Raw genomic sequence first — 27996 nt, 5'->3', positions numbered from 1 at the left:
TCAGAGCCATTCCTAGGGAGGGGGCAGGCTCAGCTGCCCCAGATACCACAGCTGGTTGCTTTGTTCACTTTGATCAAATTCTTCACTTTGATTCAGCTTATTTTGCTTATATTTGAGTTGGGAGGGGGCACAGTAATTGGTTAATGGAAAAATATTCTAGAATGAAAATTATATTGCTGCAAATTCAACTTTAAGCCCTTTACAGACAATTAAAAGTGATACATTTTTCAATTTATTTTAGATACTGCTTATATACATCTTTTAGTGTCACTCTTGTTTAGACCAGTTTACCTGAAAATTGAATAAACTGTGACAAAATTGAGAACCAGAAAACACATGGGAAATATATAATTTGGGCTATATATTTGTCACTGAGGAGGTTGGGGGTAAAATATAGTTGAGCTACAGTCAAAATGTATTAACTACAATTATTCTATATAAAATTTAGTAAGAATTGTTCTTTTTCGACCTTTTTATATAGCCAACAATAAAACAAAAAATATCACCTTTGAGTGTCCATAAGGGGTTTAAAATTAAATTTCCAAATAAAATGACTGGAAAGAGCAAAACAAAAAGGCATTGAGTGGTGAATTCACTTTATTTGTGGGCAGTAATGTAAAATGCTCAAGTTTAGAAAAATTAATTAGCCTAGCCTACAGCACCCCTCCTGACTCAAAAATAGCAAAGAAAAAACAAATAAAAAGCTGTAATGTTACAGCTTTGGTTGGAAAAGCTTAGACAAAATTGCTAATAGCAATGCTGAGAGACCCTTAAACAGAATTGAAGAAAGAACACTTAAAGAGAAGTTAAGTTCCCTTTAAACTACTTTCATGGTGATTTTATGGGGTACCATACTGGAAAGGTTTTACAAGGCAAATATAAAACTGCAGTATGAGACCATAATGTTAGAGTAGATTGTCATGTATTTTAACTCTCTTTGTGGTTTTCTTCAAGAAGTAAGACAACATTTTGAGGGCTAGGAATTACAGCAAGAGACAAGCAGGATTATGTAGCAGACTCCAAATGCAAAAGGAAGACACCTATAAAGTTTGGTGAAAATGGGGAACATAGCAGCAGTATTAAATTTAGAGGATCTGAAAACATTTGTGTGAACACTTTTAACTTTATATTAGACATATTATATGCTGAACTTATAGGAAGGGAAAATAAATATACCCAGCTTCATAGCAGGTTTGGATTTTTCACAGTTATTAAAGGACTAGGCCCTCAGAAATCACAAAGCAGGAAAATGAGCCTGATGAAGGAAAAAAAGACTAACATGACAATAGCTAGATTTTGTGTTAATTTGATGTAGTTGACATCTATCCAAATATTGACATTGCCTTAAGAATGTTTCTTATTGTGCCTGTAAAAAAAAGTGCACAGGAGAAAAATCCTTCTCTGCCCTTCATTGGGGAGGAACTATTTAAGATCTTCAATTACCCATGACGTCCACGCCTGGTTCAAGGCGCTTGTACGTCCAGGCCTGGTTCAAGGCACTTGTATGTCCACACCTGGAGGTTGGAATGTCATTGGCAGCCCCTTTCTTCAAAAAAGATAAGAAGTTGCTTGAGGATGTCCAGTGTCATGCCACTAAGATGGTTAGCAACATGAATAAATTTCCATACAAAGAAAGACTACATTGTTTGAAGCTGCCAAAGCTGGCATACCAACAGAAAAGGGGTGACATTATTTTAACCAAAAAAATCCTCTCTAAAAACACCCTTCCCGGTCTCTTTGCACAGCCCCTGCATTCTGGTACTAGAGGACATTTATTGAAGCTCTCCATGCAGTGTTCCACAAGTAGACATAGAAGCCACTTCTTCAGCCAAAGAATCATCAATATGTGGAACCAGCTCTCTGGAGAAACAGTTTCTGCTACTTCAACTGACATGTTCATAGTCCCACCTTGATAGGGAATGGCTCTGCCAGGAGTTCCTTTACAATTGGGAAGCTTCATAGTCATCCACAAGAGTGTAATCTAACAGCCACTATCTACACCAAACAAATTCTTTTTTTCATGGAGCATCACAAGGATGGATAATCCTTATATCACTCCAAGCTGTGATTTAAGGTAATGACAGACTGACATCATTAGCCCTGATCACTATTAAGGAAAGAGATGGAAATTCTCTATTAAGGAAAGCTCATGAAATGGTATACATACCATCTCTCATGGTGCTATCATAGGCCTAAATGGAGTTTTTTGCATCTATACACAGTAGATGTGACCATGTATGTTTGCATCTGCAGATGGCAGTAAAATTGGTGTAAACAGTATTACTGGCTTTCATATAAAGTGAATATACCACTCAATGCCTTTTTTAATGCTGTTTACAAATATAATAATCACTTCTACTGAAAATTCAGATTCAAGCACTTTTTGGCCTCTTAAAAATGACCTATATATGGGGTCATTACAAATCTGTAATAGTTTAGAAACAAATTTGGGCTATTTATTTGCACATCAAGGGGGGGGGGGTAAAGCATAGCATATATTAAATATGTAACCATTGCTGTAACTAAACCATTGCTGTATTTTTCTTTTTTTTTGTGTGTGTGGGTGTTTGTGCTTTTGTACTGGTGATTTCTCTTCTCATTATAATTCAACGTGTTTACATATTATGTATTTAATAAATGCTATGCTTTACCCCCACCCCCCTGATGTGCAAATATATAGCCCAAATTTGTTTCTAAACTATTACAGATTTGTGATGACCCCATATATAGGTTATTTTTAAGAGGTCAAAAAGTGCTTAAATCTGAATTTGCAGTAGAAGCAATTACTATATTTGTAAAGAGCATAAAAAGGCATCAAGTGGTATATTCACTTTATATGAAAGCCAGTAATACGGTTTGTACCAATTTTACCCAGATGGCACCTGACAGTGTAATGACTAATGTTTGTATTATGATAGCACCTTATGGTGCCCTCATATACAATCAAGTGAAGAAATACTCAAGACTTTTAATCAACCATAATAGATTGACACTATTATCCCTGCTCACTATTGAGGGAGGCTGACTCAAGAGATGTAGTAAAATGATACCTTTGCATAAAAAAGCATAGAGAATGGCTTTATCAATTGGCTTTGAAGATAAATAGTCTTATTTTCAAAATAATGTATAGTGTGCATAGGTATTTATGTGTTGCTATCTACCAAATTGATTAAACTTATCCTGAATAGCTTGTTGGTTTATTTAATTTAGGCCTATTCAATACCTGCAACACACAGTAGTTATTTAAAACAAAAAATTGCCATCATTAAGATTGTTTCCTTACAGAAAATTGATCCTCTCTCCAATGGTATGAATACGGAGCAGCAAAAATGCTTGGGCCTGGAAGCATCAAATCTATAAATCTAGCCCTGGGAGGGTGATGTATCTATGAGGATGCCAATTACTAAGTTTGGAAATAATATCAGTTTCCCCATAAGCCTTGGATATAGCCTCACAGACTCTTGAGATATCAGCCCTCTTATCAATAGCATTAGGCCAGCTGTTGAAGTAATCTAGCCTAATTGGTTCATAAATAAATCTCAAATTTAAATTGTAAAATGTCAATTAAGGAAGAGAAATTACCCTTAGGGACGTGACGAAAGTGGCAATAGATTCTTTCACAGCCTTCATCATCATAGAAAGGGCAGTTGATGCTTCTAAAGTACCCTGCAGAGGGGAACATTTCCAATTTCTAAGCCTTAAAATTTTCTATTGCAGCAAATTGAATTTTGTTTTTGTAACTGAGAAATAGATGCCGTTGCTATTCGGGATCACACAGTGAGGGCACGCAAAAAACAAATGCTTTTGTGTTTTGTGTCATACCCACACACAATTAGTCGTAAGGTATATAATAATATTTATATTGCTTCTATGATCAGGCTATCTTTTTATTGTAAGATGTTATGTTACAAAAGTTATAAGTTGTATCAAAACTTTTAAATCAGGTCAATAAAAAGTCTAAATATCTTATTATCATATGCATTTTAGCGGCTGTTAATTGCGTTTAATGGGTATTGGTGCATTTAAATATGTTATTATAACTGTAACGCAAATTTTGAAATTTGTTGTGTGTGAAACTGAGCCTCCGTGTAAGTGAAACCTAAGCAACTGAACCGCCGTATAACTGAACCCTTGTAACTGAACTCCGTGCAACTGAATATCCGTACAGCTGAAACTCTCGCTGAAACTATAGCTAAAACTGATCCCTCGTACAACTAAAACCCGTTTAACTGAGGCCCCTGGTAACTGAACCCCCGTACAACTGAACCACATGTAACTGAACCCCCGTTCAAGTGAACCCTCGTGCAACAGAGTCCCCGGTCTTAGTTTTTCAGTATTCTACAAATTTGAGGCAGTATCTGAGGTAAAACGTAAATTAGAAGCTTTACATGTTCAACTTTGTTGGAATTGCTTGCTGTCAAGATCATTCATAATAAAAAGCTGTGTTTTATTGTCACAAAAAAAGAAAATCATAAGTCAAAACCATTAAAGCAGACTTATTTCTCCTTTTTTCAGATGAATTAGACCTTTCCTGAGCATTGAGTAGTAAACATCGGTGTTGAAAATCTTTGTGAATTTAGATAACAATTTTGATTAGTTGTTTTTAGAATAGAATAGAATCGAATAGAATCGGTTTTATTTGCACAATCTCTCGTAGTCATAAAACTAAATGGCGCTTGTGCTTACAAAAAAAAGGATTAAATCAAACGACAAAAAAATCAGAAGACAAATAGGATAAAATCAACAATTATTATACTTTGATACAAAGAAAGGGATGAATGAGTTGGAAAAACGATTTGTGCGTGAAGGAGGTGCTGCTAATCTGTCAATGTTCTTCAGCCTAGTACTTCGATGTTTCACTAAAACTGGTGGTAGTATCAATCTGTATTTATCACTTCTGAGAAAATACCGGCCAAATTCAAAGATCAAACTGAGAAGACGCTCTCGAAGAGAGGGAATTTGTAAAGTGGATAATGCTAACTTATATTCAGTAAAAGCATCGCAAAATATTACTTTGACTGCTCTTTTTTGTATTGTCTCAAGCTAGTCACTTAGGTAAATAGTGTTATTGACTTGTGGGCCCCATACGGGACATGCATACTTTAAAATTGGTCGAATGTAAGTGAGATAGGCTATCCTTGGTTGTGTCACTGAGAAACCAAATCGACGCATTAGTATAAGGGTCCGCATCGCACTATTTGCCTTTCTGATAATTGTATCGACATGAAGGCTGAAAGAGCAGTCGATGCTAAACTTGACACCAAGCACTACTGCCGAAGATTCACTAGGATAAGGAGGAGGAGGGCGATACTACCTCTTGTAAAACTGGATACACATAGTATTTTTTTTATTTAGTTGAAGATGCCCCTAAATATTCCCCGAATAATGTGACGGTTGAGACCATCAGCCGTTCCTTAGATATATCTGATATTTCCTTTCCATAACCAATAAAGGAAAAAGTGTTCTTTTTTTTTATTGTGTTTGGCATTCTTTTTGACATTCCTCTAAACTTTGACCTTTACAATCCATACTTTTTTCGATATTCAGGATTAATCCAGGACTTAGCTACAGAATTTTATTAAGGGGGGGGGGATAAGAGGCGGTGCTACTCAAGTGGTGGTGACAAAAACTAACCATTTAACTAACACGCTACTTGGTGAATTTAAAAACGTTACGGAACACGTTACAAACAATAAACATATATTAAACAATCATAAGAGTAAGTGCTTTTACTAAAATTGTCAGCAATGAGCTACTGCAGACGGCAGTAGTGTAGTGTTAATAAGCTTTTTTTGGGGGGGGGGGCAAAGGTAAATTTTGTATGAATTCGGCTTTTTTTTCAGCCATATTCACCACTAATGCTGCAGCTCATGTCCCTCCTGCCATTTCACCCAACCCCCACGCCAGCACAGGATGCTCACTCTCATAATTGAACCATGCTCTATTCGAATAGTCCCAGGTATCGCGCTATTCATTTGCTCAAAATTTTCAATGGATTTTGACTCTTACACTACTAAACTTACAATGTATATGACTTACTAAAATTATTTATGATTTTTTTATTAAATTGATTAATTTTTGGGTTCACCAATTTATATTGGTAAATGGCATTGATACCTGCGGGCGACATAAAGCCAAACAAAATCATAGGCAGCGCAATTGCGCTGTATTACCATATAAGTATAAGTATAATGTATAAGTATTACCACAGACTGTGTAATATTCCATTGTGACATACACCCCACACTTAAATAGCGACTATGTTTAAAATTTGAAAGTATTCAAAACATAAAGTTAGAATTATTAACTTATTTGTTTGACATTGCTTGACAAAGAATATCCAGAAAATATAACAACTTTTCAGCATCATTGTGGCAGAAACCTTAAACTAATTAAAAATTGCTGGGAATGCCAATAGGAAGGGAAAATTGACTCCTAGAATTTGAAAATTACCTTCCCTTTGTATCTTTGTTAGAAAGAAACGAATTCTATAAAAATTACACAAATAGTTTTCTTCTATAAATCAGGGTATGGGGGGTATACATTTCCAGAGGAGGTTACACTGAATATCGTTTTTATCTCTATAATTCCATTCAAAAGCGAAGCTCAGTCTCCTAGTGCTGCATGATAAAACAGATAAAGATAGAAAAAGAGAACGGTTTGCTACTGCTTATGCGTGGACACAAAATTTCTAAATTTTGAGAAAAACATAAATGTTTTGTTTAAATTCACTTTTATTCTGTTCTCAGCAGACATTTTGTACAGCATGCAGATTCAAAGATAAATATACCACAAGTACCGGTGGTGTTGTGCGAAATATGACTAATTTCAGTCATATTTCTTAGCATATTTATGTCAATTCTTTCTTTGGAGCTGATTAAAAGAAATATTTAGAAAAGACCAAATAGCGAGAAGTATTGTACTTTCTGCCAATACAAGTATTGGCAGTTATGCGTTAGTATGTGAATCCAAAACGCAAGGAATAGGACATAATCAGTGTTTATTACGTATTTCAATGACAAATAAGAGAACCGTAGTTTCAGCTAAATAGTGGAAATAAAAATTTTTACAATTAAATTATTTCTTGGAGCGGATCCCCTGTACCAAATTCCATGACCAAACTACAACCGATTTGACCTACTTAGTTATAGTAGGAATATCATTATAAAAAGCACTAAGTCTTATTTTCTTTTTTTAATGATTTCATTTTCATTCGGAAAACTATGTTCATTGTATATTTACAATCTTGCTCTTCAATGACTCCATTTCTGTCCTATTTGCAGATTTAGAGGGTGTATTCATTACCACTTTTGAAAGTTTCAAAACAAGAAAATTTAGTCTTGAACTAATAGATTTTAGGAAGTAAAATCACCTTAAATATTAGGGGAAAGAATTGACCTGAGCAAATGTGGTGAAACAAGAAGCATAGAATATTTTTCAATTTCCCATTAACTAGGCTGACATTTTACTTGATGATATGGCTTCAAAAGTGAACTTAAATGAGCCTCTTCCGGAGTTTACACAACCATCACCTCCATAAAACCACATTTTAAAAAATGGGTAGCTTACTTTTCTTCAGCAAAGTACAAATTATTTTCTGGTCTTGAGAAGCTATGGGGGTTGTCAGCCCTAATCATGTTAATTTGTGCATGTTTTTATTTTGAATTGGTTATTTATTGTAATTTCTGTTCGTTTTGGGTTTCTTTTATTTATTGATGGTGATTTGTGGTAATTTTACCCTCGGTAGATTATTTGATTTTATTTCTGCTCATTTTTGGTTTAATGGAGTTCTTTGCTTTTCTTTGAAAAACTTATTTTGTGAGAAATTTTTTTAAAATTAATTATAATAAATAATAAATTACTGGAGCCTTATGGCTCTTTTGTAAAGGTAACGCTGTAGCGTTGCATCCGATACAACTCTGTTCCATTTACTTACTACATTTTTTATCGGTGTTTTTTTGAAAAGTTAAGACTTAGATAGGGAGCATGGAATAAGTTTAGTTTTGCCTCGTTGGTAAATTCTAATTACTGTAGCTTGAACTTTTCTTATTTTTCCACCAGTGGAGAGTTGTACGGCAGTCATTTGGGGAAACCTAAAACAAAGTAATAATAGGGCACCAGGCGCCTCCTACTCCCCTCCCCTCAAAGGCATCCAATCAAAATTTCAAGGTAACCCTTTTGTTCAACATAGCAGAAAAGTCCAATAACTATTTCACTTGTGATTACAAGACACCCCCCCACCCTTTGATAAGGGCTGTACTTTGTTCAATTTGTTCATTGTTCACATATGGGATTTATGATTTGGAATAGGGGGCAGTGGCGTAATTTCGCAAAAATCCTGGGGAGGGGGTAAAAATGGAGCCAATTTTCCCAAATCAAGCGAAAATGACTATGAACAAGAGCTAAGAGCTCATATGGCACTTGTGACGAGGCGAGAAGAGCTAAGAGCCAAGAGATCATATGGTATGAGCTCTAAAAAATTCTATGAATCAATAGATTGATTTAATAAGAAAAATAAAAGGCTTAATGCCGGTCAGGATTTAAAGTAAGAGCTCTGAGTCACGATGTCCTTCTAAATATTAAAATCCATTAAGATCCGATCACCCACTCGTAAGTTATAAATACCTAATTTTTTCTAATTTTTCCTCTCCCTTTAGCCCCTGATTGTCGAATCTGGGAAAACGACTTTATCAAGTCAAATTGTGCAGCTCCCTGACACGGCTACCCATTTTAATCGTCCTAGCACGTCCAGAAGCACCAAACTCGCCAAATCACTGAACCCCTCCCCCCAACTCCCCCAAAGAGAGCGAATCCAGTACGATTCTGTCAATCACGTATCAAGGACATTTGTTTATTCTATCCACCAAGCTTCATCCCGATTCCTCCACTCCAAGTGTTTTTCCAAGATTTCCCCCTCCAACTCCCCCCAATGTCAAAAGATCTGGTTGGGATTTGAAATAAGAGCTCTGAGACATGAATTCTTTCGAAAAATCAAATTTCATTAAGATCCAATCATCTATTCGTTAGATAAAAATACCCCAATTTTCACGTTTTCCAAGAATTTCGGTTTCCCCCTCCAACTCCCCCCAATGTAACAGGATCTAGTAGGAATTTAAAATTAGAACTTTAAAGCACAAGATCCTTCTAAATATCAAATTTCATTAAGATCTGGTCACCCTTTCGTAAGTTACAAATACCTCAATTTTCAAAATTACCCCCCCCCCCAATTCCACCAAAGAGAGCAGATCCGGTCCGGTTATGTCAGTCACGTATCTTAGACAGGTTTCTATTCTTCCCATCCAGTTTTATCCTGTCTCGCCGCTTTAAGTGTTTTCTAAGATTTCCGGTCCCCCCAACTGCCTCCCCCCAATTACGCTTGATCCGGTTGAGATTTAAAATAAGAGATCTGAGTTACGAGGTCCTTCTAAATATGAAGTTTCATGAAGATCCGATCACTCCTTCGTAAGTTAAAAATACCTCATTTTTTCTAATTTTTCAGAATTAACCCCTCCCCCAATTACCCCGAAGAGAGCGGATCCGTTCCGGTTATGTCAATCATGTATTTAGGACTTGTGCTTATTTTTCCCACCAAGTTTCGTCCCGATCCCTCCACTCTAAGTGTTTTCCAAGTTTTAGGTTCCCCCCTCCCAACACCCCCCCCAATGTCACCAGATCCGGTCGGGTTTAAAATAAGAGCTCCAAGATACGATATCCTTTTAAATATCAAATTTCACTGAGAGCCGATCACCCGTTCGTAAGTTAAAAATACCTCATTTTTTCTAATTTTTCAGAATTAACCCCCCCCCCCCAACTACCCCAAAGAGAGTGGATCCGTTTCGGTTATGTCAATCATGTATCTAGGACTTGTGCTTAATATTCCCACCAAGTTTCATCCCGATCACTCCACTCTAAGTTTTTTCCAAGTTTTAGGTTTCCCCCTCCCAAATCCCCCCCCCCCCCCAATGTCACCAGATCTGGTCGGGATTTAAAAAAGAGCTCTAATACACCATATATTTCTAGATGTCAAATCTCATTGAGATCCTATCACCCGTTCGTAAGTTAAAAATACCTCATTTTTTTTAATTTTTCAGAATTACCCCCCCCCCAAAGAGAGCGGATCCGTTCCGGTTATGTCAATCATGTATCTGGGACTTGTGCTTATTTTTCCCACCAAGTTTCATCCCGATCCCTCCACTCTAAGTGTTTTCCAAGATTTTAGGTTTCTCCCTCCCATATCCCCCCCCCAGTGTCACCAGATCCAGTCTGGATTTAAAATAACAACTCTGAGACACGATATCCTTCCAAACATCAAATTTCATTAAGATCTGATCAAGAGTTCGTAAGTTAAAACTACTTCAATTTTTCTATTTTCTTCCGAATTAACTGGCCCCCCACTCCCCCCCCCCCAGATGGTCAAATTTGTAAAACGACCATTTCTAATTTAAGCTGGTCCCGTCCTTGATACGCCTGCCAAATTTCATCGTCCTAGCTTACCTGGAAGTGCCTAAAGTAGCAAAACCGGGACCGACAGACAGACCGACAGAATTGGCGATTGCTATATGTCACTTGGTTAATACCAAGTGCCATAAAAATGAAAAACGAGCCGTATAATACCATAAAGGCAAAGATATACAAAAAAACTGACCAGTTTCTCTGGATGCTTGAATTATGCAGGCTTATCTTAGTTTGGAAAAGATTTGCGAAGAAACTAAATTTCAGCTTTGGGAGGACTAGGGTTGGCGGGAGGGGGACTGACACATATCGAATTACGCTAATTACGCCGGGTTCATGTTTGATTCTTGGTTTTAAAAAAAGTATAAGGGTGTTAAGGTGAAGTTCTCTGGAATCTTAAGGGGAGTGTCTAAGGGGAAAATGTGCAACCTACTACCACTACTACTAAAGTTAAGGGTATCAAGGTGAAAACTTCGAGGAATGCTGATGGGGAAATTGAACTAAGTCAAAACACTATGTGTATACAGTTGCAAAAGGACGTATTAGAAATACCTTGTGAGCCGCTTGGAGTACTATGTTGGAACTTTCAGGTATGTTGAACTAACCAAAAGGCATTGTGCACATGCTGCTAATACTACTTATACTAATACGACGACTGCCCAATTTTCAGAGCCCCTTCTTATCTTTGACAGGGACAAGTACAAGTTCAGATTGACTAATCTCTCTCAATTTATGAACATGCCAGTACAAGATATTACTATTATGCCGTCTGGCTTCATCTTCCACAGCTTTGGGAGTTTCGTCTATGGCCTCCACTTCACACCTTCTTGATTCACATTTTCATGCTTTTTCCACTTTCTTTAGATTCCTCTTATTTTCATATGATATATCACTCATATAATTCTTGTACAGGCCCCTCCTCCTCTTAAATAAACTTGAAGCCTTTTCACTAATATTCCTAGCTGCGTTTATAACTTTCTTCCCTAAGACACTATCAGCAACTTCTCACAAACAATTTTTCAAAAACTATTCCATTCATCTTCCGTCTTTTCAAATTTTAAACTCTCCAGTATAGTATTCACCTGTTCCAGGAAAATTTCTCTCAAGTTCATATCTTGGAGTCTATCGGTGTCGACAACCAAACAGAGCTTTTTTATGAACCATCTTGAAAGGCATTTATTAAACAACTTTAAAAAACAAACAGTTCCAAAATGGTTGAACATGTAAAGATTGTAACTAGGGGTTTACCCAATGATGTTACGTCACATCTGTAGAATACTGAAAAACTAAGCATGGGGGCTAAGTTACACGAGGGTTCAGTTGCATGGGGATTCAGTTAAACAGGGGTTCAGTTGCACGGGGGCTGAGTTACACAAAGGTTCAGTTGCATGAGGATTCAGTTAAATAGGGATTCAGTTGCACGGAGGTGAGTTACACGAGGGCTCAGTTAAAAGAGGGTTCAGTTGCACGGGTATTCAGTTACAGGGGTCCAGTTGCTTGAGGTTCTGTTACACGGGGGTTAGTTGCAAAAACGCCTTGAAATTTTTCTGCGCCCGTCATGAGTCCCTATTAGAGGAAAAATCAACCTTGATTCCTGATTTCTGTTCTCATTTTGTACGTATTCAAAGGAAGATCTAGAGCAAAATCTCGGGAGGGGGGACATGTGACAAGAGCACCAGTAATTGACCAAACTGGCAAGATTTTTTTTTAAAGGGCAAAAAACGGAATAAAGGTGACTAAAAAATAAAAGTGTAAGCGTATCCAGGTTGTCAAAGAGCATTTTTATTTTTAGGTCAACTTAAGAAGATATAAATCTAAACTAATGAGTTCTATTTGTGTCATGATTAAAAACTGCTGGAAAAGTTTCTCCAACATAGAAATAGCAAGGTAAACTTTGGATTCTTATAGAAAGAAAAACCGAGAAAATATAAAATATGATTTTCTTTTTCCACGAAAAAGATTATAGTCTATCGATAAAAAACGAAAAAAAATTATTTAAAATTTATTCCACAAAATAAGTTTTTCAAAGAAAAGGAAAGAGCTCCATTAAACCAAAAATAAGCAGAAATAGAGTCAAACAGTCTTCCAAGCGTAAAATTACTACAAATAACCATCAATACTGCAGATGGTATTTAGATACGAGCGTAATATTATAATTAATAATATTCAATAGCCTCGAATATAGATAATTATTTGATATTTTCAGAGCAGAGCGAGGAAAAATACCAGCAACTACTAAAAATAAAGCAAAATAAGCCTCATTTTTGCACGCTTGAATGAATACTTTGCCCTCTTTCAAAGATCGTGTTTACCAAATGGGGACGTACCACACACGGCAGATCACTAATGGGTTATCAGAGATCGTAGATTTACTCCATGTTATTGAACTTATAAGAGCTCGAACTAATGACTGGTTGAAACTAAAAAGAATAAAAATAAAAGTATTTGACTATTTCATATACGAGTGGATGACTCACAATCTTTCCAGCCGAATTTCCACGACTAGGCCAATCCTTTTTTAATCTCTTTTTGAATGCCTAAACAGTTGGTTTAGAGATAAATCTTTCGGAAAAGCTGTTCCCCAAGTTAACATACTTAAATCCAAAGTAATGATCTTATATCCTTACCTGTGGTTTCAGGACAGTCTTAGTGTGCCCCCTAGTGTATTATTTGCTGCATAGCTGAAAATGCACGGTGTGTATACAAAAGCCTGTATCCACGGGGTTACCGTGTTTGAGTCCCCCCCTCCCCCACTAAAGGATTTTTGTTCGACACGTAAAAAATAAAAAACTGCGCATAAACAAATTTTTGATGCATTTTCAAAAGTTGTTCGCACCCTCCCCCCCCCCCAAAAAAAAAAATCCAGGATACAATCTTGGTCGTAGATCTCACTTATCAGCTTATCTGTATTATTACTATCACCTCGCTCTTGCTTTTGTACTGCAATTTGTGCTTGATGAGATGATAGTCTCTCAGGATATAGTCTCAAAGACTGTGCATAAATATTTAATGATCTGAAAAATGAAATTCTGTAATACACAAAGAACTACAAAGTACAATACTATATTTGAAAAAAAAAGAAAATGGAAAAAATGTTTTAACTCAAACCTAAACTTCCCCAGGGTAAGAAAAACCTAAAATATCAAAATTTTATAGTTCATCATGAGCTAATAAATCATCAGGGCTTCCAGTGGGAGGTGCACATGCAGTTGGTGTTACGAAATTCATCTCGTATTCACATCTGTTGGGTTCACTAGCTGACATTATAACGTTGTCAACACCACACGTGAAATGTACCTAATAAAAAAAAAGACAATTAGTCAATATAACACTGTGATTGTAACATTGTGATCACCACATATAAAACGTACCTAATAAAGAAAAGAACAATTAGTCAACATAACATTGTCCTTATCACCAACAGACGAAAAATGTACCTAATAAAGGATATGACAATTACTCAAAAATATAACAAAGTAATTGTCAATATAACATTGTCAACGCCATATGTGAAATGTACCTAATAAAGGATATGACAATTACTCAAAAATATAACAAAGTAATTGTCAATATAACATTGTCAACACCATATGTGAAATGTACCTAATAAAGGATATGACAATTACTCAAAAATATAACAAAGTAATTGTCAATATAACATTGTCAACACCATATGTGAAATGTACCTAATGAAGAAAAGGCCAATTAGTCAATAGTAATTTCTCGACTGCAAAGATGATCGAACTATTCAGATACTAATTTGACCAAGTCCATGAAATGAAAAATATTCAAACAAAAAATAAAAAAATTATTCGCCAATTTTCATTTATTGCTCAAATTATTTGGCAGAGAAAATATACACAATTTTGGTCATTTTTTAAGTAATGGACCTAGTAAAACTGAACTGAAATAAAATCAAGCATCCCAGATGGAAGTAAAGAATGAAGTTGAAACTTAAAATAAACAAAAACTTTTGATTAGCAGTTTATACAACATTTATCGACAAAACTATCTTAAATAGACTGGGTGGTATTTCCCTATAGTTATGGAATTCTGGAAAACTTTCAATTCGGATAAATTTCTATTTTAAAAAAAAACTTCATAAATAAATTTGTAAGCATGACCAAAAGAATGGTCACACAGCATAAGAGGCTAAACTTTTTGTTATTATTTAAAGAATCAATTTGGAAAGTCAAATTCCACGTTTCCTCTCACTGATGTAATTTTGTTTTATTGACATCTGATTTTTGCTCTAGGAAGGGCGAGGGAGGGGGAGTAAAACCCCATTATCACTTCTTTTTTTGGTAGTTTACGCCTGGTGAAGAATTCTTATTTTCAAATTGTGTAAGCAGTTGAATTATTAGCAACTGACTCCCATCAAACTCTCAACATAATGTTTTGCCAACAGCGGCGCTTTCAATAAAGTGTTCCCACTTAGCAACTTACGCAAGAAGAGAGGACATTCAACCCACGACCCCCCCCAAAAAAAAACATCAAAATTGCTACAATCTTACCCACAATTTTCCATTTTTCCTGGAATTCTCTAGTCTTTTTCTACTTATAAGTTTTGCTTTAATTGGTCAGTTCGGCGTTAGAACTTTCAGCTAAAACCTCCCCCTTCCCCGTCAACAATATAACTTTTAAATAATAATCCATGCCAATTGAATTCCAGGTACTCCCACCTCTACACACTAACACATATTGGATAAGAATACGCATTCTTCGGTAATACGATGGTGGAAAAGGACCTTGCTCTCAATAGAAAGAAGAAAAATAAAGCTTATTGTACAGATACCCCCAAGAAAACAAAAAGCAAACCTTGCATGATCTCTGGGGTCCATTCCAACACTGAACACCTTTTTCCAACATCATTATTGAATACTTATTGTTCTCTGGACCTGCCCAATGGCCCCACTGACCAAGGCGCGTTTCACTTCCACCGTGTTTAGGCCTTTGACTAGCCTGGAAAAAAATGTCTTGCATAAGTACATACTGACATACTTACCCGTTCGTACATGTTTGTACCCGTTAGTACATACCAATAGGAAGAACGTACTGACGTGTCCTTAAAGTTAACTCAAACAATTAGAGATTTTATAGTAATGAAAGATGATTCTACTGGGGCAAGCAAACATTTCCATTCTTCTCCTTTTTCCTCTTTATTTTTTATCCCCCATGATCTATCGTGAGGCAGGAGGTTGAAATGGAGGTTTCTGAACAAACTAATCTACTAACTAGCAACAACTTACTACAGAACCAAGCCACCAGAGGCCGAAACAGCTGCGTACTCACTTCCTCCATCCTAATTTACTCAAAGCCTCTTCTTTAAACCCTCCCTCGAAACTCCAAATTCCCTTACATCTTTCTTTACGGCAATTACCAGCCCAATTTGGGGAGGACCTGGTTTTGGTCTTCCCTAGATGCTTATTCATAGGCAATTTCTTTGGAAAACATCTAGTAAATCTTCCTCTGTCTTTTGGAGCACCCACATTTCAGAATCATACTTGACCAACGTTATTATTATAGCTTCCAACATCCAACATCTTGGTTCGATCCACTTGATCCGTTAAAAAGGGCATTAGAACTTTTAATTTGTGATCGAATTAACCTTCTTAGATCTTCCCACGGTCATAAATTCTAAGAAGAGGATAGTCAACACTGTTTATATAGATTTAGTTTAATTAGTTCACATGACAAAGACACACACAAACCTCAAATGTAGTAATTTACCAAGTTCACTGCCATAACTAAAAATACGTTTAGTCTATCATTAGGACAAAAATTTGAATATACTAAATTATTTATTTTTAATTAATTAATTAATTAAACTTATTAAATAAATTGATAATTAAATTAACTAATTAATTATACAAAAAAATTATGAAATTAATGTTGATGTTTAAGAAATAGGCAGGGGAATGATCCAGTGAAGGCAAAGCAAATCACACTTGTGGTGAAAGAAAGATTAAAGTCTTTCTATCACGTTATTTCTAGTCTTTAAATTATATTAAAATGAATCAAATGACATAATTTTTTCACCAAGACTAAACTAGATACTTTCGTCAATTTAGTCAATTAATTTCTTCAAGTCTAGTCAATTTTCAAGTCATAAATTCAAATCAATTTATGAAAAATATGCCTTCAGGAACATCAGCACATCAAACCGAAAGCCAAATGTCCTATATGAGGTGAAGAGGTGATAAGAAAATATTTAAAGTGGATATTTAATCAAGAGGACAACGAGTGAAGACTAAGGAGGAGCAGATCTAAGGAGATCTAAGGAGGAGCAGACTAAGGAGAAGCAGATCAGTGAATACACCGAGGGCAGATCTTACCCGGTGTCAGTCAAATAAGGCTGACAACACCCATACAACGGAGAGATGGAATTGAAAAATTGGACTAGGTCCCAGTTACAATCTGCAATAACTAGTAAAGATTGGTAATTTCTCAAAGACAATCCTAAACTGAAATTGATGAAGAGGTTTCTTTATACTAGAAAAATATGCCACTTTTAAATTGATTACATTAGTTATGACCTTCGCCATCGAAAAAGAGCTGTACTAGACAACTGTCAGAGAAAAAAAAAATTATGCGGTCAGTGATAAAACACTTGAAAACCTAATTAGAGTAAAGTCAAGAAAACATTGGCATAACTTTTTAGGAGTTTAAAAATAATTTATTAATTTCACTTTAATATGACAGCCTATTATCCTAAGGCAAAGATAAGGAAGGCATACAGTAAGAAGAAGAAGAAAAAAACTTTAAATCGAAAGTCACTGGAGGCCAACAAGCCTCTGTCTTATATCTGGAAAGTGAAAAAACACATTCGTCTCCAAAACTGTGGAGTTTTATGCCATCCCCACAAGCCCAGTTTTCTTTTTTTACCTTTAGACGATTTTGAATAAGAGAGCTATTTTACAATTTTAATCCTGAGAGGGGAAGCATGGGAGGGGAACTTGCAGCCCTCAAACTATTGTAAAATATTCCCCTCAACATGTCCTGGAAGTTTCAAGTTAATATTCTCAACCGTTCTTAAGATGTCGCAGATCCACCTTTTTGATAAACTGGATGCACATAGTGCTTTTTGATTTCGTTTAAGATACACGTCTTACCCATGACCTTTCCGGATGCACCTAGGATCAAAACTTTCCCCTTTTCTTAAAGATAAATCATGCATATAAACAAGAGTAAATTGCATATTTCCAATCCTGACTCCAGGGCTGTGGGGGGGGGGATGGCATCTCTGGAGCTCCAGCTATTAGACCTTTTCACTAGTTTGAACAAAATGATAATACCAAATTTTTGCCATCGTTAAGGAGGGTAGTACATAAAAAGGGACAGGGGGAGGTGGGGCACTTCTTCTAAACATGTATTGACAGTTTCAACCTAACACAATCAACCGTTGCTTGAATATTATTAATATTCACTTTTTACAAGCAACAAGGACGAAGTATGTTTTGACTGTGTTTGGAATTTCTCTCAACATTTCCTTAAAGTTTCATCTTAATAACCTAAGCTTTGTTGGAGATCCAAGATCAAACACGCCCTTTTTTCTTGATAAAAAGAATCTTACATTAACAATGAGCAACTTGCATAACTCACAGCCCTTGAATCAGTGGCTGCGGGACAAAGGGGTATGGTCGACTCGCGAGGCAAACTTATTTGACCTTTTAACTCTTCTGGACAAAATGACTATCTGAAAAATCGGTTGAATACATTTGGGGAAAAAACAGTGTTGAGTGAAGGGAGGGGAACTCGTTGCCCTTAAATCATTTTTAAATCACTTTTAACTTTCGAAGTTTCAACGACAACTCTTTCTAAACGAAGTGCCTTGAAATAAATAAATAATGCATTGTGTTCACATTGCTCTCTGCTGAGGCAGCGCTATTGCACTACCTATTATATGAGACTTACATAATCGAAGGGACAAAACTTGTATGTATATTCTCTATCCGTGAACTCAAAACAATGACCGTGAAGGGGTGAAAACTCTTCTTCTGGTCCGTAGTCATTCTTCATCGAGTCCTCGATGTTCTTCAGGTCCCGTTCAATCTCTCGAAGTCGCCTGTCTGCTTCATTGTAGGCATCTCGTGCCGCCTTAGCTGTAAGCAAGATCGCATGGTCAAATTGTGAGTAAGTAAATACCATTAATAATTCATGTCTATTGGTGTTTGGATGACTTCTAGGAGGGGGAGGGGTAAAATACGAAAAGCTGAGTGAAAGTACATACTTTGAAAAAAGTTAATTTCTTTGTAAACCTGGTAGATAGGTAAATTAATAGTCTTTTTCCCCTCTGTTTACAGATGTCTGCATCTGATGGCTGCAGGCAATATTAACCAGGTTCTGCTTCATGTCATCCTTATTTATAATATTAAAAGGGAGATATTTCCTCAATTTCCTCTTGTACCATTCAAAATATGGGTAACGAATAATACAGGAACCTCTGATGTGTCCCAAGAAGAAAAAAAAGTTTTTAATTATTTATTCTTTGGTTTTCTCTTAAAAACTGTGCTTTTAATTTAATTATAGTCGTAGGAGTAGCTGCAACCTAGCAAAGAGGGAACCATAGTAAGCAAAATCTCAAACTAGTACTTTACTGAAAACTTAGCTTGTTTGAGTTTTAGAGAATTTAGATTGTACTAAGAGCTACCGTTGTCGTGGCCCGTGAGATATTATTGTGAGCCTTGTAAATTAATATTCTATTTTCTGCAGGCCAGTAAAGGACATGTCTACTCCTGGGGAATATTTTTGAACAATCTTTTGAAAAATACCCCATATGTTTAACAATCTTTAAAAAAGCTTTAATGATAGAAAAATTAAACAAAACATAAAAGGGGATTATAAACAAAACAACTGAAAAAAGGTGAAAACAATTGATTTAGACAAAACGACAATAAATAGAAACATAAGGGGGCAAATTAAACTGAAAAAACATGCTTTTAGACTTTTTCACACGCTTAAAGAAGTATCTTTTGAGCCAAACTCCTTTTCTTAAGGTCACAACTGGGTATATGTATACATTTTTGATTATTTTTATTGTCTTCTTAGCGATTATCTATGTATCCATTACTTTAGCATTTTACTTAATCTTATGCATCGCACTACATCTAAACGAAAAGTAAAAGAATTTAACACCAAATCACAACATTATTACAGCGACAGATTCACAACTTATAAAACACAGTGAAAACGAATATTCTGACGGAAAACTTGCAAGGAAAAATAGCATAGAAAAAAAAGACATAAGTTAGGATTTTTCATCTTAAAATATCTCCCGTCTGACGAACTATTGTTTTCGTGTTCCGTTGGTTTCTCAAATACACAGATTCAATCCTTATAGTCTCAAATACACAGATTCAATCCTTATAGGGAAAGGGGGAGTTTAGAACTCCTTCTGGTGGTAGGGTTGAGAGGAAGAAAAACACGAAACACTGCGCTTTAAAGATCTTCAATCTTTTTCAGAACAGGAGGGGACTATCCTTAAGACTATTCGACAATGGCTATGCCTATGATTTTTATGCATTTAGTGCCTTATATTTTACTGTGACAAGAACTACCACTGATCGGCATGACCGTGTAAGGCGTTTGATAATAAAATTGTTTATCGTTATTCTTCTCATTTTTTCCCTGTGTGTGAAGATCGGGCTGGTTTCTATTTGGGTTTCTACTTATCCATTCCTTTTTTGGAACTATTGTCACAGCCTTTTATGAATAATTTCACAAAGAGGGAAAGGACAGAGTTTCCCTACAAGACCCTACAAGAAAAATTCAATATTTAGGCTCAAAATGGCATATTTTTACATATGCCATTAACCTCCCTATTAACCAGGTCTGGTATTTATTATTTCTTGACTTATTCATTTTCTACGCTGTTTCTGTATCTGGTCTGTACAGCTTTCACTTCCTGATCTCCATCGCCAGCTTCTTGCAAACAACAAGAGCCAAATCCTCAATTTTGTGTATGTCAGATTTTTTCGGGGAGAGGGGAACCAAAAGAACCAAATTACCAAACAATTTTGCTTTCTCTTCTATTTTATTCCCTACAACAATCATGATTTGACACATTCTCAAAATGTTTGCCAATCTCTCTTTAAATTTTTCCTTACAACTAGAAGAGGCCCAGTTCCTGTCTTTAACTGCAACAAAAAAAATGACTTAATCTTTCTTTCACCATAAGTGCGATTTGTTTTGTCTTTACTGGATCAATCTCTGCCCGTTTCTTAACCATCTCCATAATTGCATAACTATTGTTTTAATTTTGTATAATTAATTAATTAATTTAGTTATTAATTTATTTCATAAGTTTAATTAATTAAAAATGATTATTTTTTTACAATCAAACTTTGTCCAATTCAGCGCTAAAGATTCTAAGAGTCACCTCAATGTTCCAAACTAAGTCGATAATTAACTAAAACTAGAGGCTACTCTTCACTTTAATCAATATAAATAAAACAAAATAAATTGCAATAATTTTGAAACTGTTTGATGTAAAAATTTCTTTATAAATGTTTACAAACATATTTAATGGCACTTACTGGTTTCCTCATTAAAGTAGCAGATGTCGCAATTATACTAATAATGAACAGAGATTGAACAGAGGTTATATTTATAATAAACAGAGATTGGTCAAAAGCCTTGGAATATTTCTATCACCGCCATCACAAAGTATTGGACCATTTAAACGTCTCGTTTTACCTGATCTGAATCGCAGTATGGGTAGAGGCAACAATAACTTCGTACTGAAACGGCTAGCGTTTCAGGCACTTGAATATTGAATTCTATATTTAGCCCTAGCTATTTTTGGTCAAAGAAGCAATCCTTATAAGATATAAAGAAATTTTTCTTTGATTATTTGATGTTTGGAGAACTAAAGTGTTAGGAGATCAAGCATGCTTCGATCCCATGTAGGCTATGTCGTAGCTTTCACGACAAACTTTCTGAGACTTCAATGCCAAAATGGGGAATAATAGGTGTTATTACCCAGAAGTCCTTGGAAGCGAAGGACTCGGGAAGATAAATGAAAACGGAACGCTTCTGTAAGAGCAAAGTGGACTTTGCTCTTACAAATGACCTAATAATTGGGGGCACCATGTTTGCACATAGAACAATCCATACATATTCTTGGAACTCCCCTAACGGGAGAATGCATAATCAAATTGACCACCCTTGATTAATAGAAAATGGAAGCCCAGTCTGCAATATGTGAGAGCTTTCAGAGCGGCTGACGTGGCATCTGATCATGCCCTAATGATAGCGAGGATAGCATTGAAGCTAAAGGCCACACCGAAGATCAGGTCCAAAATAAACCCAACCTTCGACTCCTCGAAGCTTTCCACTGCGGTAGTTCGAAATGAGTTTGTCGTTACACTGTCTAACAAATTTGAAGCCCTTCGCTTAGATTTTGACACTGAGTCAACCTGGAACATCATCAAACAGGCTTACAACCAGACGGCTGTCACTGCGCTTGGGTACGCCAAGAGACCAAAAGACCAAATGGTAATCTGAGAGAACCTGGAATCTGATTGGTGAGTGTCGTAGCTTAAAGCTGCAGCTTCTAAAACGGGGTGAAAACAGGGACGCAATTCTGAGGAACCAAATGTACAAAAACCTAGATGAGCAAGTCAAAAGGAGCGCAAGGAGGGATAAACGCAACCTTTTGTATAAAAAAGCTGCCGTGGCGGAGGAAGCGGCGAAACGTGGTGACTCCAGAGCTGTATACAAGATTACCAATGTAATTGTGGGGAAATGCTGAGTCGTAAACAGACTAATTAAAGCTACGAACGGCAAAATTGTCCGCCAGATAACCCTACGACCCCCTTTTTGAACCTCCAAATCAACATAGAAGAACCTTATAAATAAATAAATAAATAATTTTATTCCTCACGCCTCTCAATAAAAAATTTCTACACAACTAACACCTTTTAAAAAGAAAAATGTTATGGCAGGGCGAAGAGCAGATCGACTGCGGCATAATTGCAATTTAAAGTCGTCCTGCGTTAAAAGTCTCGAGATATGGTATGTTTATGTTTAGGCTATTGGAGAAGGCTTCCAGTGATTTCATCTTTTCGACTGGGAATGGTAGTTTGTTCCAGATCCTGATGACCCGGGGTATGAACGAATGATGGTAAGAATTAGATATTGCAATCTTCATCTTCAGAGGCTCCAATTGCAGATTGTGGGATCTTGTGTTGCTTTGGGGAGTTATTTGAACAAGCTTGTCTTTTACGTTCCCAAAATTCTCATGAACTATCTTGAAGAGGGTTTTTAAGTCTAAGATCGTTCTTCTTGTCTCAAGTTTATGGAGAATGAGCCTTCTTAGAGCTTCGTCATACGGAAGGTTTCTGAATCCTTGAAGTCCTTTTACAAAGCGTTTCTGGACTCGTTCTATTCTGTCAATATCCTTTTTGAGATATTACGACCAGATGACAGTGGCGTATTCAAGCTGTGGCCTGACGTAGCTTGTGTATGCTGAGATCTTTGAGTGAATGTCAAGGTATCGTAGGGAGTGAGTGAGTAGCCAGAGAGTATTCAATGCTTTACGCAAAACCAGACCTATGCTTTTCTGGTTTGAGGTCCAAGCTCAGAATTACGTCCAGGTCCTTTTAACAGGTAGATTTTGTCAGGTCGATACCTTTCATTTTGTATGAGTACATCTGATTTTGGCGGCCAGGATGGAAGACAGAGCATTTTGCTAAATCTGGTGAAAGTTGCCATTCTTCGAGCTTCTCTGTCATGGCATCCAAGTCACTTTGGATTTGTGATGATGCACTAGCTTCTCCCAGGAGCTTCGTATCGTCTGCGAACAGGCCGAAGTCGGTTTAGAAATGGCATTTATGCAAATGTCTATGTACACGACGAACAAGACTGGGCCGAAAACACTACCTTGTGGGACGCCACTGGTTGCATCTGTCCATGTGGATAGTGTGTCTGCAACCTTGACTGCTATTTTTCTATCATTCAAGTACGCTGAGAGCCAATTTTTTAGCTGTCCCTTGATTCCATAGACTTCTAGGCAGTGGATGAGTTTTCGCAAGGATATTCGATCGAAGGCCTTAAGTAGATCGATTAGGATAATATCTATTGGAGTCCCACGGTCCAGGGCAGACTGGATGTAGTCGTGTATCACTACTAGTTGGGAAACAGAAGAACGATTTTTACGGAAGCCATGCTGATGATCTGAGATGAGGTTGTTCAATTCGAGGTGCGAGTTTAACTTATCCACTATGACCCTTTCCATGATTTTCAGGAAAGGTGAAGTAAGGCTGATCGGGCGATAATTCTCCGGGTCACTCTGTTTCCCTTTACTTTGGAAATAGGTGTTACATGGGATAGCTTCCAGGAAGTAGGAAACTTGCATTGCTGGAATAAGATTTGGAAAAGTATTGCCAGAGGTTCACATAGCTCGTCTCTCACTTTTTTCAGGATGAAGGACGGGATGCCATCAGGATTGAGTGCTTTTGACGCTTTCAAGCCCTTCATTGCTCTTAGAACACTACCTGGCATGAAGCCAATGCTGTGGAGCTCGCTTCCTGGATGTGAGTCTTGGAGTTGAAGTAAATAGCAATCGTCAACAGTGAACGTGCTGGCGAAGAATTTTACAAGAAGTTTGGCGAGTCTACTTATGCTTCCAGAGGCTTTGTAACCCCTATGACGTAGAAATTTGACAGGCAGCCCGCAAGCTTAAGAATGGCGGAGCAGCAGGAACTGACAGAATAACAGCCGAGAAATATCACTAAATACTTGTATGGATCTGTGGCTTAAACTCTTTGCTAATATTTGGAAGTCTGAGAAGGTACCCGATGACTGGACAAAAAGTGTGCTCATCAATATTTTCAAGAAGGGAGACGCAAAAAATTGTGGCAACTGGAGGGGCATCAGTCTCCTATCTATTCCGGGTAAACTCTTCTCACAAATTATTCTTCAGCGCATTCAGACAGTCATCGATGAATACCTACGGGACAAACACCACAGTTTCCAGCCGACCCGTTCTTGCACGGGTGTTATCTACACACTACGGTTGATGTTTGAGGAGTGCAATGAATGGCGAGAAATAATGTACGTAATTTTCGAAGACTTCGAGAAAGCCTTCAACTTCATCGGCCGAGGCTCGCGACGAAAAATCCTGCAATACTATTGAATTCCCATATTGCTGCATCATATGAAAACACAGAATGCTGTGTTCGGACCCAAGAAGGAAATACTTGATATTTCCGCATAATGTCCGGGGTAAAACAAGGCATTATTCTTATTCCGTTCCTCTGTGTTCTCGTTGTCAACTATATACACCTTGATTTTACAGGGTTCGGCATCCAAATCGGAGAGGGTAAACAGCTAGCCGATCTGGATTTTGCGGAAGATATTGCCTTGATGGAGAGTAATAAGACCAAACTCAAGGATCTCCTCAACACTATCCGCGAAAATGGTGGCCGACTTGGCCTCAAGATCAACACAGAGGAGACAAAGAGCATTGCGACAACTAATTACCCCTGAACATAAAGTGTCGAGATTCAACTATCAAGCAGGTCGCGGAGTTCAGGTAACTTGGCAAAATGGTAGAAAATTCAGTGTTAGGCGAGCGGTAAGTACAATTGAGCATAGGGCAAGCCAGTGCAGCTTTTAACCGACTAAAACCAGCATGGCGATCGAAAAAGTATTCTACGAAATTAAAATGAGGCTATTTAATAGCAAAATCTTTTCTGCACTCCTCTACAACAGTGAGTGTTGGAATTTAAGTCAATGACAAGAGAGACGGGTTCTTGCCTTCGAAAACAACTGCCTTCGGAGGATTCAGAATATCAAGTGGAGAGATCACGTCACAAACCAGAATGTTCGATCTATATCAGGCAGCTAATGGTTAAGGGCATCATTCGGCAATGAAGGTGGCGATACCTTGGGCACGTGATCTGTATAAAGGACAATAGGATCCCAAGACAGATCTTGGAACGGCAACCTCAGGGAAACCGCGGGAGAGGTCGACCAAAAAAACACCTTGCGTCACAGATATAGACGGAACCTGTCCAATATTCATACGACGATACAAACCCAATTTTAAGACGTTTCGGCAGCGGCACACATGCGGGACCACTGGCGGCCCTTCGTGGATGCCCTGAGTTTCTCTGGCGGCATAGGAGGATCTAAGGTCTAAGGTAAGGTCTATGTGAATGAGACTTTTAGAAATCTTCAAGATTATAGGAATCAGGAAACTTGGATCCCGTGTAGGGTAAATAATCACTTTCCAGACGATTTTCTTTATTAGTCGAAGATAGGTAAATGACCTATGTGAGACCTTAGACATTTGATCAAAAACTTTCAAGATGAACAATTTGAGCTAGCTCTACTATTTTCTTTTTTTCTACTACTACTATATTACTTTACTATTTTATATTTACTTTACTATTACTACTATTTTCTTTAAAATATCAAAAGACAAGCCTGGAAAACAAGTGTTTACTATATCTCTCCTGTGCTGTAAGCAAGGAGCTTGTGATGGAGGCGAGCAATTGAAAGATTAAACCATTTTAAAGACTAAAAAAAAATTTTCGCACAAAATCAACTAATTATGCTTTAGCTTAGGCCAGTTAGAGCAAACTATACTCATTAGGGCATACTTATACCCATCAGAGCATACTTAGGGCATACTATACTCATTAGGGCATACTTATACTCATTAGAGCGTACTTAGGGCATACTATACTCATTAGGGCATACTTATACTCATTAGAGCATACTTAGGGCATACTATACTCATTAGAGTAATGGTTCAGTTAGTTCTTTGTTTTAAATGTCACAATTCAAAAACGATTGATTTTGTCTAACTTCTTTGCACTAATCCTTATGTCCAGTGGACGAATCAGCTTTCAAATTTAAATTACGAATTCTGTAGAAATCTGGATTCTACGTTAACCCAAAAAGTTTATCAAGTAATAAATCCTTCACGTGGGTGTAACCCTCTAGGATAGCCTCCCAGACAGCATAAGGGGCTTTGGACCGATTTCTTCATTGAAATTCCAAGTCAAAGCTCTTCGGTAATGATCCAGGATGACAGCATATTCCTTGTGAGTACAGTCAATACTCGATAGCCCAAACCTCAATAAATCGAAATCCTCGATATCTCGAATTATTTTCTACTCCTTTCGAAAAACCTGTCTATGTCGAAGAAAAAACCATACATAATTCAAAATATTTTTGTGGTCAAATTTACCTCTGCAAGTCGCACTGATCCGAAAATTACCTCAATAACTCAAAATTCAGCAAGTTGTTATTAAATTTTTACTTTACCTGAACAAGTTAAAGTTTACCTCTGTATGTCGAGGTTTTTAAAAAAGGCTTCTATTAGTCGAAGCCCCATTATGCAGGTTGCAACATGTACACTTTAAATAAGTATTAATTTTGTTTATCACATTGTTGTATCAGATTCTGCCAATGCTTAGGTGTCTAATTCTTAGCAAACTAAATTTAATATTAACATTTTAAAGTAAATATGGCGGACAGGCCATTCGGCCTTCTAGCAGTGGCAGTTTATTTCTTATTGTATTGCATATGATGTATTATATTGTATGTTGTATGAATACCGTTCGTGTTGCATGAATAATAAATTGGTATTGTATATTATATGTTTTGTACAGTATATTGTATTGTATAATGTATGTTGCACTGTATACTGTATGAATATCGTTTGTATTGTATGAGTACCATTTGTTATTACTCAATTTGCTATTATTCATTTGTATGAATAATAGCTTTCTATTGTTTATTATAGGTTTTGTATAGTATATTGTATTGTATGTTGTATATTGTTTATTGTATGAATATCGTTTGTATTGTATGAATAACAAATTTATATTGTATATTATATGTTTCGTATAGTATATTGGATTGCATATGGTGTATTGTTTTGTATATTGCATGAATATCGCTTGTATTGTATGAATAATAAATTGGTATTGAATATTATTATGTTTTTTACACTATATTGTATGTTGCACTATATATTGCATGAATATCGTTTGTATTGTATGAATGATAGCTTTGTATTGTATATTGTATGTATTTTATTGTATATTGTATGAATACCATTTGTATTGTATGAATAATAGCTTTTTATTGTTTATTCTATGTTTTGTATACTATATTGTATTGTACGTTGTATATTGTATGTTACATTGTATATTCTATGAATATCGTTTGTATTGTATGAATAACGAATTTGCATTGTATATTACATGTTTCGTATAGTGTATTGTATTACATATGGCGTATTGTATTGTATATTGCATGAATATCGCTTGTATTGTATGAATAATAATACATAGGTATTGTATATTATATGATTTGTACAGCATATTTTATTGTATATTGCATGAATATCGTTCTTACTGTTCGAATGATAGCTTTGTATTGTATATTGTATGTATTTTATTGTATATTGTATGAATATACAATTTACAATATACAAATAATACAATATACAAACTATATACAGTGTACAAATAATCATTTAAATTGTATGAATAATAGTTTTTTATTGTATATTGTATGTTTTGT

The 27996-nt window shown here is 36.3% G+C and overlaps 2 protein-coding genes across 2 annotated transcripts in view; both read right to left on the bottom strand.

The window, feature by feature from the left end:
* Positions 1–3725, bottom strand: part of LOC136037848 (RNA exonuclease 1 homolog) — an 85314-nt gene extending 81589 nt beyond the window's left edge. Inside the window, exon 1 of the mRNA XM_065720692.1 lies at positions 3583–3725. Within this exon, the coding sequence (XP_065576764.1) occupies positions 3583–3682 (100 nt within the window). The 5' untranslated portion in view covers positions 3683–3725. The remainder of the gene's footprint in view (positions 1–3582) is intronic.
* Positions 3726–13499: 9774 nt separating this feature from the next.
* Positions 13500–27996, bottom strand: part of LOC136037846 (glucosidase 2 subunit beta-like) — a 57523-nt gene continuing 43026 nt past the window's right edge. Inside the window, exons 7-9 of the mRNA XM_065720690.1 lie at positions 18367–18554; positions 15271–15414; positions 13500–13749 (exon numbers count right to left, since the gene is read on the bottom strand). Coding sequence (XP_065576762.1) covers positions 13603–13749; positions 15271–15414; positions 18367–18554 — 479 coding nt within the window. The 3' untranslated portion in view covers positions 13500–13602. The remainder of the gene's footprint in view (positions 13750–15270; positions 15415–18366; positions 18555–27996) is intronic.

This window comes from Artemia franciscana, chromosome 17 (genome assembly GCF_032884065.1).
Source record: "Artemia franciscana chromosome 17, ASM3288406v1, whole genome shotgun sequence".
Classification (NCBI taxonomy): Eukaryota; Metazoa; Arthropoda; class Branchiopoda; order Anostraca; family Artemiidae; genus Artemia; species Artemia franciscana.
This window is presented reverse-complemented; position numbering and strand designations above follow the sequence as displayed.